The sequence below is a fragment of the Hemiscyllium ocellatum genome, chromosome 28 (assembly GCF_020745735.1).
Source record: "Hemiscyllium ocellatum isolate sHemOce1 chromosome 28, sHemOce1.pat.X.cur, whole genome shotgun sequence".
Taxonomy (NCBI): domain Eukaryota; kingdom Metazoa; phylum Chordata; class Chondrichthyes; order Orectolobiformes; family Hemiscylliidae; genus Hemiscyllium; species Hemiscyllium ocellatum.
Window position 1 is genome coordinate 30,140,997 of NC_083428.1, and position 15,694 is coordinate 30,156,690.

The 15,694-nt window shown below is 39.1% G+C and overlaps 1 protein-coding gene across 1 annotated transcript in view; it reads right to left on the reverse strand.

Moving 5' to 3' along the window:
* Positions 1–1,482: 1,482 nt before the first annotated feature.
* timm44 (translocase of inner mitochondrial membrane 44 homolog (yeast)) overlaps positions 1,483–15,694 on the reverse strand; it is an 83,941-nt gene continuing 69,729 nt past the window's right edge. Inside the window, exons 12-13 of the mRNA XM_060846280.1 lie at positions 14,293–14,403; positions 1,483–1,854 (exon numbers count right to left, since the gene is read on the reverse strand). Of these exons, the coding sequence (XP_060702263.1) occupies positions 1,735–1,854; positions 14,293–14,403 (231 nt within the window). The 3' untranslated portion in view covers positions 1,483–1,734. The remainder of the gene's footprint in view (positions 1,855–14,292; positions 14,404–15,694) is intronic.

Here is a 15,694-nt window from a genome sequence, read left to right on the forward strand (position 1 = left end):
TATCAGTGCAGGCTCTATAGATCAATGGGTAAAAAATGAGGTCTGCAGATGCTGGAGATCACAGCCTGAGATGCTGCCTGGCCTGCTGTGCTTTGACCAGCAACACATTTGCATCTATAGATCAATGGGCCTCTTCTGTGTTGTATGTTTCTAGTTGTACAGAGCAGTGATAAAGTGGTGTCTAGAATGATGTGTATAAGGCAGGTTGCATTGATCAAATAAGCTATTATGGCATTGGAAAGGGTACTGGCTGTCTAATGGGTCAAAGACAGAATGTGTTTGGTGGAAATTAAGAATCATTACAGGAATGATTATTCTATTATACTATAGCATAGACCACCAAATTAATGGGAAGGACAACGTAAACTTTATCATTTGTAGTAGACCATTCTGTTGATATGTAACAGGCGCAGTGTCATGGCAGTGTTGAAGGTGGACAATGATTCCTGAATCAGGATGCTTGAAGAAAATTGGTGTCTTGTGTCACTGTTATTGTGGCTACGAATATCCAGGTTACCCTACCCCACACTTGAAATGTAGATAGTGAAGAGATTCAGGAAGTGAACCATAGCATAATACAGAGATGCTGCTGATCGTTTGCAGCCACTGAATTCGTTTAGCTGGTTCAACTGAGTTTCTGATGCTTTTGAGCCCTTGGATTTTGACATTGGGTACTCAGCAATGATGATGTCAAAGGTCAGAGGAGTTGGACAGACCTTGATTATTATTACATGCCAGAAGAAAGTGAGGACCACAGATGCTGGAGGTCAGAGTCAAGAGTACCTGAAACTTTGATTCTCTTGCTCCTTGGATGCTGCCTGGCCTGCTGTGCTTCTCCAGCACCAACCCTTGACTCTGATCTCCAGCATCTGCAGTCCTCACTTCCTCTTATTTAATTTCAACCGTACCGGGAAGCCTCTTCCAAGGATGCCTACCTTGAAGAAGTTCTCCTCTCTCTACAAAGATTCCTGATGAAGGGCTTATACCTGAAACGTTGATTCTCCTGCTCCTCGGATGCTGCCTGACCGGCTGTGCTTTTCCAGCAACACACTCTCGACTTATTATTCCATGCCACTTGTTTGCCCAAACATGGATTCTGCAAAATTCTTCTTGTAGAAGAAATCCATTTCAATCAAAGCAAGAATTGTATATAAGAGTATCAGTGAACAGGTTGTGTTAACCTGAAAGCAGGTGACATTTCCTGTGAGGAAAATTTGGAACTATGTCTTACAGTTGCAATTATCAAGCTCCCAATATCTGCAAACATATCCTATCTTTCCCAGAACTGAAGGTCAGGTTGTCAGTTGGTCAGACCATAACTTTGTTTCCAGTCAATTTTCATTGCAACAAATTGATACTTACACTATTATCCTGTTTGGGAATTTAGCATTAAATATTGTAAATACAATAACTGGGAATGCAGAACAACAAAGAATATTGTAAAAGAGAGGGAAAACACAGAACCAAATATCATACTGTTAGAAAAAAAGTTCGACTTTTTATTTAATACAAATTATTTACAAGATAGCAAGCATGCTTTACTGCCACCGTCACCCACGGACCTGGGCACCAAAACCTTCTCAGTCTTCATGTAACACAGCAGCAACTTTGAGTCTTTAGGCTCTACTGGCTGAAACATGTACTGACAAAATGCGTGGCCACCTTTCAGCAGAAACGTAGAGGCATTTCATGATGTAACAGTGCAGGAACCCTGATGCACAAAAGCCCTTTCCCTTACAGGATCTGTTCTGAGCTTGATGCAGAAATATCCAAGAGCCTCCATGCAGCATATGGGTTAAGCTCATCTTGATCTCTACAAAGAGCCCACACGTAAAGCATCCTCAATACCTTATCCTGGGAGAGACACAAAAGAGAATGGGGGCAAAGTTGGGAGAAGGAAGAGAGACAAAAATATAAAATACATGATGTTTGATGCAAAGGCATTCCAGCAATTATCATTAAAGCTCTTATGCAACTTGCTAATCTATTGCGGCCTGAGTGAAACACAAACAAACAGAACCTTGTATGAGGCCTTAAAATGAGCTCATCAATAATGCCCACTTTAAAGGGAAGGTTAATTTAATATGAAAAGTTGACAAGCAGCCATTAAGCAGACAGCCTGTGCTGTAATGTAAATCAGATCAAACTACCCATCTTTCCAACTACTGTAATATCACAAGCTTCCAGAAAAAATGCTTTGAAGCAACCCATTATTAAATACATTTATAAATTTTAACAAACATTTAAATTAATACAGGACTGTGCTCCCTAGAGGCTAACTAATTATAACTAATTACACGCGCATTTAACTGCATTTGAGGTTTGAAGCACTGGATTTTTAAAACTTAATTCAAAGGCAGATGTATGAAATCAGCAATAAAACAGAAATTGCTGGATTTATGGAGACAGAATTAGAGGTGATGTTTCAGGCTAATAATGCAAGTTCAGAAAGGTCCTCAGCAACTCAGTTTCTCTTTCCAAAAATGTTCGCTATATATTTTCGGAATTTACGAATTTGATTTATTTATTTAACTTAATTCAACAGAAAATAACCGGTTTCAATTTTTCACCAATCTAGCAGTCACCGATTAACATCATCCTGAATACAAGGTGTTGACAATGATGCTCTTGTAATTACTTTATTCAAATTCAAGTTCTAAGAACTTGTCAAAATCTTTCAAATAATCATGTCAGCAAAAACATAAGTTGCCACAAGCCTGCCCTTTTCAATATACAATGCAAAACCAATGGTTCCACAGAATTGTGTGCATGCATTTTTTATGTTAAGTGAAACAGATTTTTTTAGTAAGGCGAAAGTAATAAACTATTTAATGGATAACATATTACTCTGACGTTAAGGTGAAACTGTGTCTCTTTAAACTACAAAGCTTAACTAATGTTACATAAATACTGGATGAGTTTTTAAAAAAAAGATTGTTTTTATTCATTCATAGGATGTGGGCTGCACTGGTCAGGTCAGCATTTATTATCTATCTCATCCCTAATTGCTCAGAGGGCAGTTGTGTGTCAACCCCATTGCTGTGGGTCTGGGGTCATGTGTAGGCCAGAAAAGGGAAGAATGGCAGTTTCCTTCCCTGAAGGACGTTAGTCAACCAGATGGAATTTTCTGACAATTAACAATCATTTCACGGTAATCATTAGACTCCTAATTCCAGGTATTTATTCAATTTACCATCTGCCTTGGCAGGATTCAAACCCTGGACCCCAGTACATTATCTGGGTCTCTGGATTAATAGTCTAGCAAAAATACCACAACGTATTATCAATTCCCCTCTAAATTGATATTCACCTGGCCTAGTTTTAGTTGAGAACGTGGAGATCCAAGTACTTTTTTTTTCTGTTCATTGCAAATGATTCAAGACATTTGGTTAAATATATATAATTAGCCTAAATCAAGTGTGACAAAGTGAGATTGCTCATGTAATGAAAACATTTTTATCCCACACTTAAATAAAGTAAAAAGTTACAAATGTAGAATTCACCATCTTTTAGTATCTTGTTGAAGATGTAAAGCAATTTTATTTAGACATCAAAGCAAAGTCATTTCTTCTGACTCTAGTCACACACTGACCTGAAGGTGCTTATTTACACCAACTAAACACCGGAACATTAAATGACAGGCAATTTACACAGAACTTCAACTTAATAACTTGGTAAAATGCAATGTCTGCTGCATCCTAAAAGGTTCCATTCCTGAATAGAACAGCAGGTCTTTCATAATTATATCGAGAAACATGGAATGAACCAGAGGAACACAGAAGGAAATAGGGAACCAGGGAGGCAATTGTGATCAGATTGTAAGATAATTTCTTTAAGATAATGACGGAAAGAACTCAGAAAAATGAAATATTCAACAATACTGTTGAATAACAACTGGAAACATTTAAAATGATGCCGGAGAGAAAATATCTACAAATGGAAGCATTAACTGAATACTTCAGGTTTCAAGGAGGAATAAAGTCAAAGGAGCAATTGAGAGTTGAGAAAAGGGTGTACATTCAGAAACTAGTTAGCAAAGGTGTGCATAATAATTGAGACTAGGAAGAGATTAACAGCAAAGTAGAAAAAAATTAGCAAGGCCAAAAATTTTTTTAAAAAACAGATATGTCAGTTAGCAAGAGGAAGTTGAGATGGGCGCAGGACCATTAAGAGATATTAACAGAGGGTATCAGACAATGAGGCAAAGCAGGAATATTAAATAATTATTTTGCTTCAGTATTTACAACTGGAGATATAACTGTTAGACATTGAATGATGAAAATAGCAAAAACGTTAAGCAGTTAAAATAAAAGGATGTACAGAATAAACTATTAAAACTCAAAAAAGATAACATCCCTAATGGATTGCATTCAGATATTTTAACAGATTCTAAGCTAGAGATGGGAGCCGCTTTACTACTTACATTTAATTATTTGTTAATGTATTACAAGACTGATATATAGCTCATGTAATTCCTGTCTTCAATAAGTAAAATAAAGAAATATAAAGAAAATTATAGAGCAGCCAGTTTAATGTCAGTGCCAGGAAAAATAACAGAATCTCTACAAAAGGAGAATAGAAAAAAATATCTGGAAACTGAAATACAGCAATGAACTGTTAGTATGGATTGCAAAGAGGAAGACCTTATTTGACCATTGTTATTTAATGACAATGAGAATACAATGGTTATGCAGCAGACAGGATTTATCAAAAAGCATCCAATGAGCATTTCTTAATGCACTAATGTTCTTATTTAGAAAAGCAAATCAGGGCAGGACTTACACTCTTCATGTTAAGGTCCTGGGGAATTTTGCTGATCATAGAGACTTTGGAGTTCATAGTTCTTTGAGAGTGGAGTCGCAGGTAGACAAGATAGTGAAGGCTGCATTTGGTATGCTTGCCTTTATTGGTCAGTGCATTGAATATAGATGTTGGGAGGTCATGTTGCAGCTTTACAGGATGCTGGTTAGGCCACGTTTGGAATAGTGCATGCAATTCTGGTCTCCCTGCTATACAAAGGGTGTTGTGAAACTTGAGAGGGTTCAGAAAAGATTTACAAGGATGTTGCCAGGGTTGGAGCATTCGATCTATAGGGAAAGGCTGAATAGACTGGGACTATTTTCACTGGAGCGTTGGAGGCTAAGGGATGACTTTATAGGGGTTTATAAAATCATGAGGGGCCTGGTTAGGGTAAATAGGCAAGGTCTTTTCCCCGGGTGTAGGAGTCCAAAACTAGATGGCACAGATAAGCTGAGAGGGAAAAGACTTAAAAAGAACTTAAGGAGCAACTTTTTCATGCAGAGGATAGTGCATGTACGGAATGAGCTGCCAGAGGAAGTAGTGGAGGCTGATACAACTACAACACTGAAAAGACATCTGAATAGGAAGAGTTTAAGAGGGGTATGGGTCAAATGCTGACATTTGAGTTATATGGTTGGCAGAGTCAAGTCGGACTGAAGGGTCTGTTTCCGTGCTGTATATCACTATGACTCAATGAGTAAAGTAAGAGAATGCGGAGTTAAGGGAGATGTAGAAGGATAGATTGTTAGCTAGCTTCAAGACAAACAAATGTTAAGAGTACTGGCATTTATTCAGAGCGTTAGTGTCTCATGAGGATTTGTGCTGAGACTAATACTATTTGTAATTTACTTTAATGATTTGGATCTTGGAATCAAAAACTGAATTTCCAAATGTGCAAACCACACCAAATTGCTGGGTATGCCTGAGATAGTATTCTGAATCATGAGATCATTTATTACTTGAAAGGTACAAGTCTAGCCAGGACTAGCGAAACAAAGGCATCTGAAAGTACAAATATGCTCATTATCAAACTCTGCATCCCAGGTTTGGAAGTCCTTGGGAAAAAAAATGCAAAACAAGCATGACAATTTCTAGAGGTATGGAACTCAAAATTAGGGAAATTATGGCAAACCTGCATCAAACCTTCATTAAACTTAGTAATACTGCGTGCAGTTTTGGGATATAGTGACAATGAAGAGGGTGCAGTGACTTTCACAAACATAATCCTAGAAATTGGTGATTTATACATCAGGGGAATATTAATTGGTTGGGTCTCTTTTCTATATTAGACCCAAGAGAACCTTTAGAAGTTATGGAAAGTTTTGGTCAAATAAATAAGAATGCTGTTCCACACAAGTGGAAAATTAAGTTTGAGGCTGTCAACATAACAATCACCAAACAGAAACTGAAAAAAACCCTTCTTTGCCCATAGGGTAGTGAGAATGTGAAACGGGCTATCATGGAGTGGTTGAAGTGAACAATACAGATTCATTTATGGACAAGTGAGACCAGCATTTAAAAGGAAGAGAAAATAGAGGATTACAATGACAGATTTAGACAAGATGGGAGGATGCTTTGATGGAACATGGACTGATTGGGCCAAATGACCTATTTCTATGCTGTATGTTCATTGCCCTGAAATCTGAACTACCAGGATTAACACAATGAGAAATGCACTCAGATTGAAAAAGTTATCTCCACACAACATAATACAAATTTGCTACCCTTTCCTATATGTTGACATTTATAATGCAATTGTTACCATAGCGAAAGCAAGAGTCAATTCAAAATAAACTGAGTATAATGTCAATGAATTCTTTCAATGTACGTAGGAGTTGATAAATAGTCATAACAAAATGAGACATTAAAATGTAAAGCTTATTTTGCAGTAGAAGAACCACCATATTAAGTACCATAAAAAGTACTAATCAATCTTCCATGGTGTTGAGAATGGAAAGCCTCCTGGTAAAATAGGAGCAGCATTTGATGTGGATGGATTAATTAGGTCAAGGAATACAGATAAAATTCAATCACTATTTTAAAGTATCTACTGCACAAAGTTTACATAAAGACCTGATAAAATTTAAATATATTCTTTCCTATTTTTAATAGTGCAACAAATTCCTACAAATTTCAACCAAACCTGTCACATTGCAATATACCATTCCCACCATTGATAATGCTGCAGTGGCTCTGTTGCATGGAGAGTTTATCCATAGCATGATAAGTTTATACATGTACTTACATTTCTATTAGAAAAAACAGGAGGAAATACACAAATGTACAACTCACATCATAGATAATTTTACATTAAAATAATTTCACTTTTTTTAAAAAGTAAGAGATGCAAAACCTTGCTTTCACTCTGCTGGCCCTTTCAATTTTTATGTTTTTCAGGTTCATTTAAGTCTTTAAAACTAATTAGCCACCCATATGATATGCCAGAGATCTGACTTGCTGTGATCAACTCACTTCCTTTTCACAGAAGTCAGCAATTCAGAGTGTGTGTTGGGTGGACATACCCAGTGGTAATTTCTCCCATACCTAGACTGCAATTTTAATCTAATCTGTGCAGATTGAAAGATTGCCACATGCCTTGTGACTAGAAACCTGGAATTTTAACAAAATAATGTAGGCATACATAAATCCAATACTTTAATGCAATAAGTATGTTCATACAACTACAATTAGGCTATTATGTCCTTGGCACAATTCCTATATGTTAATACAGGAATGTTTATTCTATGTAGCAATCTTTTGCTCGTTTGTTGAAAGTTGCAATGAGCTGCAGCTTTATTTTAACAGTAATCAGCACAAAATGCAACTCCCAACTCCAAAACACAACACCTGCAACACACACCCCCACTCCCCCCTGCCCATACTATTGAGAGAATTAGGATGTAAGCACTCAGTATGCAATTAATGATTAATGAGATGTTATTATTCTTGTTTATTCTTGAATTTGTTACATTTTATGAGCAAAGTAGTGAGAAAACATAGCTGTTTTTACTCAACATAAATGGGAAGAATTAATGACATTATAGTTGGAAACTTTGATATTTATAGTAAGCTATTTCATTATTTTTTGTGAATATAACAAATGATTTAAACTGCAAGGACTATACATGTATATTTCCTGTAAAATGCTAAAACTGGACATTATTACTGGAAATTGCAATTTAAGTAGTTCATGCCTATCTCTTGTTTCTAAGGTGATTGAATGAAACCAAGTGAAACTAATTTCATTTGTTAAACTGATTCAGCATAATACAAATCTTCTTACTGGTAGGTAAATTGGAGTGACTAATACAGTAGTGACCTTACAAGACCTTACATTCTGGGTAATCCAAGATGGAGGACAGGAAAATCTTCTGGCAAAAACAGGCAGCGCCTTTATTGAAGTATTTTAGGTGTTGGAGATGATTTCCTTGAATTTCAGGAGCAGTAATTTCAATTACTGTTTTATATGCTGTTGCATTGTTTTGGAACCTCAGAGAAAAACAAAATCAAAACGACAGCACTTTTAAAAGGGAGAGGAACAGACAAAGGCAGCACATGGTCTGTGCAGGACAGAGAGAGAGAAAGACACCCACACTGCTCACTGACAGCAGTGAACCTGCACAGTTACTGCCTTTGCTGTTGAATTCATGTATCGCTGGACATCGGAGTGCATCTGGGAAAATTAACAGTGAAATTCACAAGACCATAAGACATAGGAGTGGAAGGAAGGCCATTCGGCCCATCACAACTGATCTTGGAGGAATCTGCTTGGGAAGAGGTCACAGCACAGAAACAGATAAGTGAATAGTTTTAAGTGTGGTCTTGGGGCCCTGCTGTAAGTCTGCATAAGGGACTAGAGTGGGTTCTTTCTTGATTATATGTTACTTATGGCTTTTATTTTTAAGTTTAATCACATCAAGTTAGCTACTTTCTGGTGCTACTTTCTGGTCTGCAGATTGCAAGAAGCAAAAATGGCCCTTAGTAGAGTGATATGCTTTTCTTGTCGGATGTGGTAGTTTAGGGAGAGTGTACATGTTACTGAGGATTATATCAGCAACAAATGCTGTTGGTTGGAGTGACAGAGACAATGAGGAATTTACAAGAGCTAGGGGGTGTGATGGATGGCAGTTATAGGAAGGGAGAAAAGCTGCAGTTTCAGTCACACAGATGGGTTAATCTAGGAAAGAAAAGACAGGTAGTGCAGGAGTCTTCTGTGGCTATCCCCTTTACAAAAAAGTATGCTGCTTTGGAAAACATAGGGGGTGATGAATTCTCGGTGGAATGTAGCACGAACAGCTAAGTTTCTGGTATTAAGACTCTAATGCAATGAGGACTACATCGGGTTCCAAGAAATCGATTGTGTTAGGGGCATCTCTAGTCAGAGGCACAGACATATTTTTCTGTGGCCAGCAACAGAATGGTGTGTTGCCTCCCTGGTACCAGGATCAAGGATATCTCAGAGAGGGTGCAGAATGTTCTCAGGGAGGGAAGAGAGTCCAGCAGGAGGTCATTATACACATTGGAACCAATGACATAGGAAGGGAAAAGATTGAGATTCTGAAGGGAGATTAGAGAGAGTTAGGCAGGAATTTAAAAAGGAAGCCCTCGAGAATAGTAATATATGGATTACTTCCGGTGCTACGAGCTAGTGAGGGGAGGAATAGGAGAATAGAGCAGATGAATGCATGGCTGAGGAGCTGGTGTATGGGAGAAGGATTCACATTTTTGGATCATTCGAAACTCTTCTGAGGTGGAAGTGACTTGTACAAGGTTGGATTGCACCTGAATTAGAAGGGGACTAATATACTGGCAGCTGCAGCTGCTCAGGAGGATTTAAACTAGTAAGGTGGGGGGTTCCCAGGGAGATAGGGAGGAAAGCGATCGATCTGAGACTGGTACAGTTGAGAAAAGCAAATCAAACAGTCAGGGCAGGCAGGGACAAAGCAGAGAACAAGTTAGGACTGATAAATTAAACTGCATTTATTTCAATACAAGAGGCCTAACAGGGAAGGCAGATTTACTCAGGGCATTGTAAGGAACATAGGACTGGGATATCACAGCAATTACCGAAACATGGCTCAGGGATGGAGAGGACTGGCAGTTTAACGTTCCATGATACAAATGCTACAGGAAGGACAGAAAGGGAGGCAACAGAGGAGGAGGAGTGGCATTTTTGATAACGGATAGCATTACAGCTGTACTGAGGGAGGATATTCCCAGAAATACATCCAGGGAGGTTATTTGGGTGGAATTAAGAAATAGGAAAGGGATGATCACCTTATTGAGATTGTATTACAGACCCCCCAATAGTCAGCGGGAAATTGAGAAACAATTTGTAAAGAGCTTTCAGTTATGTGTAAGAATAACAAGGTGGTTATGGTAGGGGATTTTAACTTTCCAAACATATACTGGGACTGCCATAGGATGGACAGGAATTTGTTAAGTGTATACAGGAAAACTTTCTGATTCAGTATGTGGATGAACCTACTAGCGAATGTGCAAAATTCTCTTGGGAAATAAGGCAGGGCAGGTGACTGAAGTGTCAGTGGGGGAGCACATTGGGGCCAGCGACCATAATTCTATTAGTTTTAAAATAGTGATGGAAAAGGATAGACCAGATCTAAAAGTTAAAGTTCTAAATTGGAGGAAGGCCAATTTTGACAGTTTTAGACAAGAACTCTCAGAAGCTGATTGGTGGCAGATGTTCGCAGGTAAAGGGACGGCTGGAAAATGGGAAGCCTACAGAAATGAGATAATGTGAGTCCAGAGAAATTATAATCCTGTTAGGGTGAATGGAAAGGCTGGTAGGTGTAGGGAATGCTGGATGACTAATGAAATTGAGGGTTTGGAGAAGAAAAAAAGCAGGATATGTAAGGTATAGACAGGATAGATCGAGTGAATCCTTAGAAGAGTATAAAGGCAGTAGGAATATACTTAAGAGGGAAATCAGGACTGCAAAAAGGGGACATGAGATAGCTTTGGCAAATAGAATTAAGGAGAATCAAAAGGGATTTTACAAATACATCAAGGACAAAAGGGTAACTAGGGAGAGAATAAGGCCCCTCAAAGATCAGCAAGGCGGCCTTTGTGTGGAGCCGCAGAAAATGGGGGAGATACTAAATGAGTATTTTGCATCAGTATTTACTGTGGAAAAGGACATGGAAGATATAGAATGTAGGGAAATAGATGGTGACATCTTGATAAATGCCCATATTACAGAGGAGGAAGTGCTGGATGTCTTGAAATGCATGAAAGTGGGCAAATCCCCAGGACCTGATCAGGTATACCTTAAAGCTCTGTGGGAAGCTAGGGAAGTGATTGCGAGGCCCCTTGCCGAGATATTTGTATCATTGATAATCACAGGTGAGGTGCCGGAAGCCTGGAAGTGGTGCCACTGTTTAAGAAAGGTGGTAAGGACAAGCCAGGGAACTATAGACTGGTGAGCCTGACGTCGGTGGTGGGTAAGTTGTTGGAGGGAGTCCTGAAGTACAGAACGTACATGTGTTTGGAAAGGCAAGGACTGATTAGGGATAGTCAATGTGGCTTTGTGCATGGGAAATCACGTCTCACAAACTTGATTGCGTTTTTGAAGGTACAGATGATTGCTGAGTGCAGAGCATTAGAGTTGGGAGACTGGTTAGCAAGGTTAAATCTCACGGAATACAGGGAGAACGCGCCATTTGGATATAGAATTGGCTCAAAGGTAGAAGACAGAGGGTAGTGGAGGAGGGATGTTTTTCAGACGGGAGGCCTGTGACCAGTGGAATGCCACAAGGATTGGTGCTGGGTCCACTACTTTTCGTCATTTATATGAAAGATTTGGATGTGAACATAGGAGGTATAGTTAGTAAGTTTGCAGATTACACCAAAATTGGAGGTGTAGTGGACAGCGAAGGAAGTTACCTCAGATTACAATGGGATCTTGATGGGCAAATGGGCTGAGAAGTGGCAGATGGAGTTTAATTTAGATAAATGTGAGGCGCTGCAATTTGGGAAAGTAAATCTTAACAGGACCTATACACTTAATGCTAAGGTCCTAGGGAGTGTTGCTGAACAAAGAGACCTTGGTGTGCAGGTTTATAGCTCCTTGAAAGTAAAGTCGCAGTTAGATAGGACAGTGAAGGCAGCGTTTGGTATGCTTTCGTTTATTGGTTAGAGTATTGAGTACAGGAGTTGGAAGATCATGCTGCGGCTGTACAGGATAGTGGTTAAGACACTGTTGGAATATTGCATGTAATTCTGGTCTCCTTCCTATCGGAAAGATGTTGTGAAACTTGAAAGGGTTCAGAAAAGATTTACAAGGATGTTGGCAGATTTGAGCTATGGGGAGAGGTTGGACTGGCTAGGGCTGTTTGCCCTGCAGTGTTGAAGGCTAAGGGGTGACCTCATAGAGGTTTATAATATCATGAGGGGTATGGATAGGGTAAATAGACATGGTCTTTTCCCTGGGGTGGGAAGAGAGTCCAGAACTGGACGGCATAGGTTTAGGATGAGGGGGGAAAGGTATGAAAAAGACCTAAGGGGCAACTTTTTCATGCAGAGGGTGGTATATGTGTAGAATGGGCTGCCAGAGGAAGTGGTGGAGGCTGGTAAAATTGCAACATTTAAAAGGCATCTGGATGGGTATATGAATAGGAAGGGGTTGGAGCGATATGGGCAGAATGCTGGCAGGTGGGACTAGATTAGGTTGGGATATCTGGACGAATTGGACTGAAGGGTCTGTTTCCACGCTGTACATCTCGCTGACTCTCAGTCTGTCTTTGTCCTTGGGAGCTCACAAAACAGACTGAAGGGCACATTCTGGGTTTGACACTTTAGGAAGAGTGTCAACATCAAAAGGTTCAGTGTGTTCAGTTATATGGGGAAATTGGAGAACCTGGACTGACGTGGATCTAAACAGTGACTCTGCTTTCTCTCCACAGACAATGCCACACCTGCTAAGCTTCTCCAGCGTTATTTCAGATTTCCAGCATCCACTGTTCTTTATTTTATATTAATTAAGAGAAAGCCAAATCAAGGTATTCAAAATTATGAAGCATGAAAAAGGAGATTCTGACTGACTGAATCGCTATATAGGAGGAGGAACACACACTGTTGGCTTAATGGAATTCTGCTATGCTGCACTGTAAACAGCTGTACAACTATAGAGTTTTGATAGATTAAGTAGGAAAACCTAATTCCTCTGGCAGGGTTGGTAATCCAAAGATCACAGATTTTGAAATAATTGTGAATGAACTAAACAGGCGATGTGGAAACACTAAATTGGTTATATTTGATTTGGAACCCATAATCTGAAAGGATGATGGAATCAGAAATTTTAAAAGAAAATTGGACATATTTGACGCTAACTAATTTGCAGATTCTTGGGAAAAGAGATTTCGGCATGATACCAACTTGGACAGATCTTTGAAATGGACGAACTAAATTATAGAATCCTTATAGTGTAGAGACAGGCCATTTGGCCTATCAAGTCCACACTGACCCGCCGAACAGCATCCCACCCAGACCCACCCCTCTACCATACCCCTGTAGCCTTGCATTCCCCATGACTAACCCACCAAGCCTGCACATCTCTGAAAGCGATGGGCAATTTAGCACGGCCAATCCATCTAACCTGTACAACTTTAGACTGCAGGAAGAATGTACAAATTTGACAGACAGTCACCTGAGGCTGGAATTGAACCCGGGTCCATGTTGCTGTGAGGCAGCAGTGCTAGCCACTGTGCCACCCCTTGATCTGACAGTCATACAGCACAAAGGGCAGTAACTTGATCTACATTGGCATAATCACAAAAAGGAAACAATCTTCTGTTCCTCATTACTCTCCAGCAGTCCCTTCAACAAAATTTCTGAAGTTGGGGGGAGGGGTATTGGGCTTTAATGTTTCAGACTCTGATGGGTCTTCTATATTTAAAGAAAAGTCATGTGTGTTTCACCTCTTGTATTAGGATCAGGATCCTCTCCCAGAATTTTAGTTACATAGCCACTTTTCATGTTCAAGCCGACAAAGTAAGGTGGCGTAGTGAAAGGTGAAGGAAGGGTTGAGAATCTCAGTCAACTCTAATGCAATCCTCATTATCTGTGCAGTTTATAATCTGAACCACCTCAGAACAAAAAAAAGAGGAATTTCCAAGACCAAAAGTGCCCAATCACCAAGAAAATTCAACATCACCACTCTGGCTGCTCACTGCAGCCCTCAATCCCTCCTCTCTGCAGGAACAAGATCAAATTGTTTCAAGACTTTAAGTGTGTTTTTCTGACAATGTAGTCCACAACTTGTATTTCTAATAATTTAATTTTTAAACGTTCCCTGGTACTTCAACTTACACTGAAAGCAAACACTAACACTTTATTGAATCAGTTGCTTTTTACAAACTAAATTGAAAATTGCTTCAATTCAACCAACCGAGTTCACTTTTAATTTTTATAAAAGCTCGAGATATTTTTGTTATGCTAACATCTGTGTTATTTCAGGGACTTGAGTTTACATACCGGATCACCCTCTACCACATCTCCATTGTGGTTCTTGATGACCATGACAAGCTGAGCCTGGAAGGTGATAATTAGAACGGGTCCTTGCTCCATCATTTTCCCCATAGCCAGCTGCAATCAAAGAGGAAGTGTGTTGGTCAGCAAGAAATGCTCCTTCCTTTCACAGACCCATAGACCGTCAACACATTCCCTTTCACAAATAAGCTTCTCTTGACAGTTCAATTCAATTAGTAGTTTATAGAAGCCAGTTGAAGCAGTTCTCCTGGTTGTGTGGCATGAAATCCATTTTCACTAATACCAGAATGGGTGAATCAATCAGTAAAGGAAATTTGCTTTTGCGATTTGCTAACACTGAGTTCAGATGATGATATACACTTTACAATGTCACTCGTGTTATCATTTTCTGACTTTGTACTGTCTCAGTTGATTAAGGCTTACAGAACAGAAGTCTTGATCGTAATTCCAAGTTTATATTAAGTTAACAGACCTCAGCTGGGCTAGCAGCTTGGATTTCCCTTTGAATTACAGAAGGGAAAGTAAAATCAGAGTTGCTGCTGATCATCATTCAATGATGTTGTAAAGTGCAGTGTACCACATCAGATAACGACAAGATTTGATTTATAAAGCAAACAGTGACTACTGAGATTGAACATCTTAAATTCACGAATAGTAAGTGTGACTGAATTGCTGGAAGGTCCATGTAACCATACCCGGTTAGTGTTATTGCCTTTGGAAGAATAGCAGATCACAATTAAAAATATTCTTGTTGTACAAAAGCTGGAAAATTAGCATTGGAAAAAGCAATAAGAAAGTTGATGAGGTGAAATGAGAATCCTGGAGATAATGGTTGCAAAGCAAAGTTCTAAACTTAGGCAAGCTGCCAGGAATAGGCTGATAGCAGAAACAGAAACATCACGTACAAACATGTGGTCATTCTGACTTTACATTTCCATGGAGAACTTCAAAGGAAACAATATGAACTGAAACACCAGGGTTGAATTAGGTATTTCCTTTGAAGTTTAAGAACTTGCAGAACTTAAGAGTCCAGAGATCCAAGTATCAAACTATAAGAACTTAATATTCAGCTTTTGGAGTTCATCCAAAAAAAAAGCAGCAAGATCTCAACATTCAATAAAACATGAGGTTTGTCGCTACTGTCACCCATTCTTGTACAGTGAATGAAGTTTAATTGTTACTGTTCCATTTTGTAACAGAAAATGTCAATTAAAATGCCATCATTATTTAAACCAGTGAAGTGTTGGACTCAAGCTGACAGCACTGGAATAGAACATTGGGAAATAATAGGGAGGAGGATCTGGAGGAGACTACCTGCCCTCTTAAGTCTGCTCTGCCATTTAATGAGATCATTGCTGATCTGATCAAAATTTCAATTCCACACTCT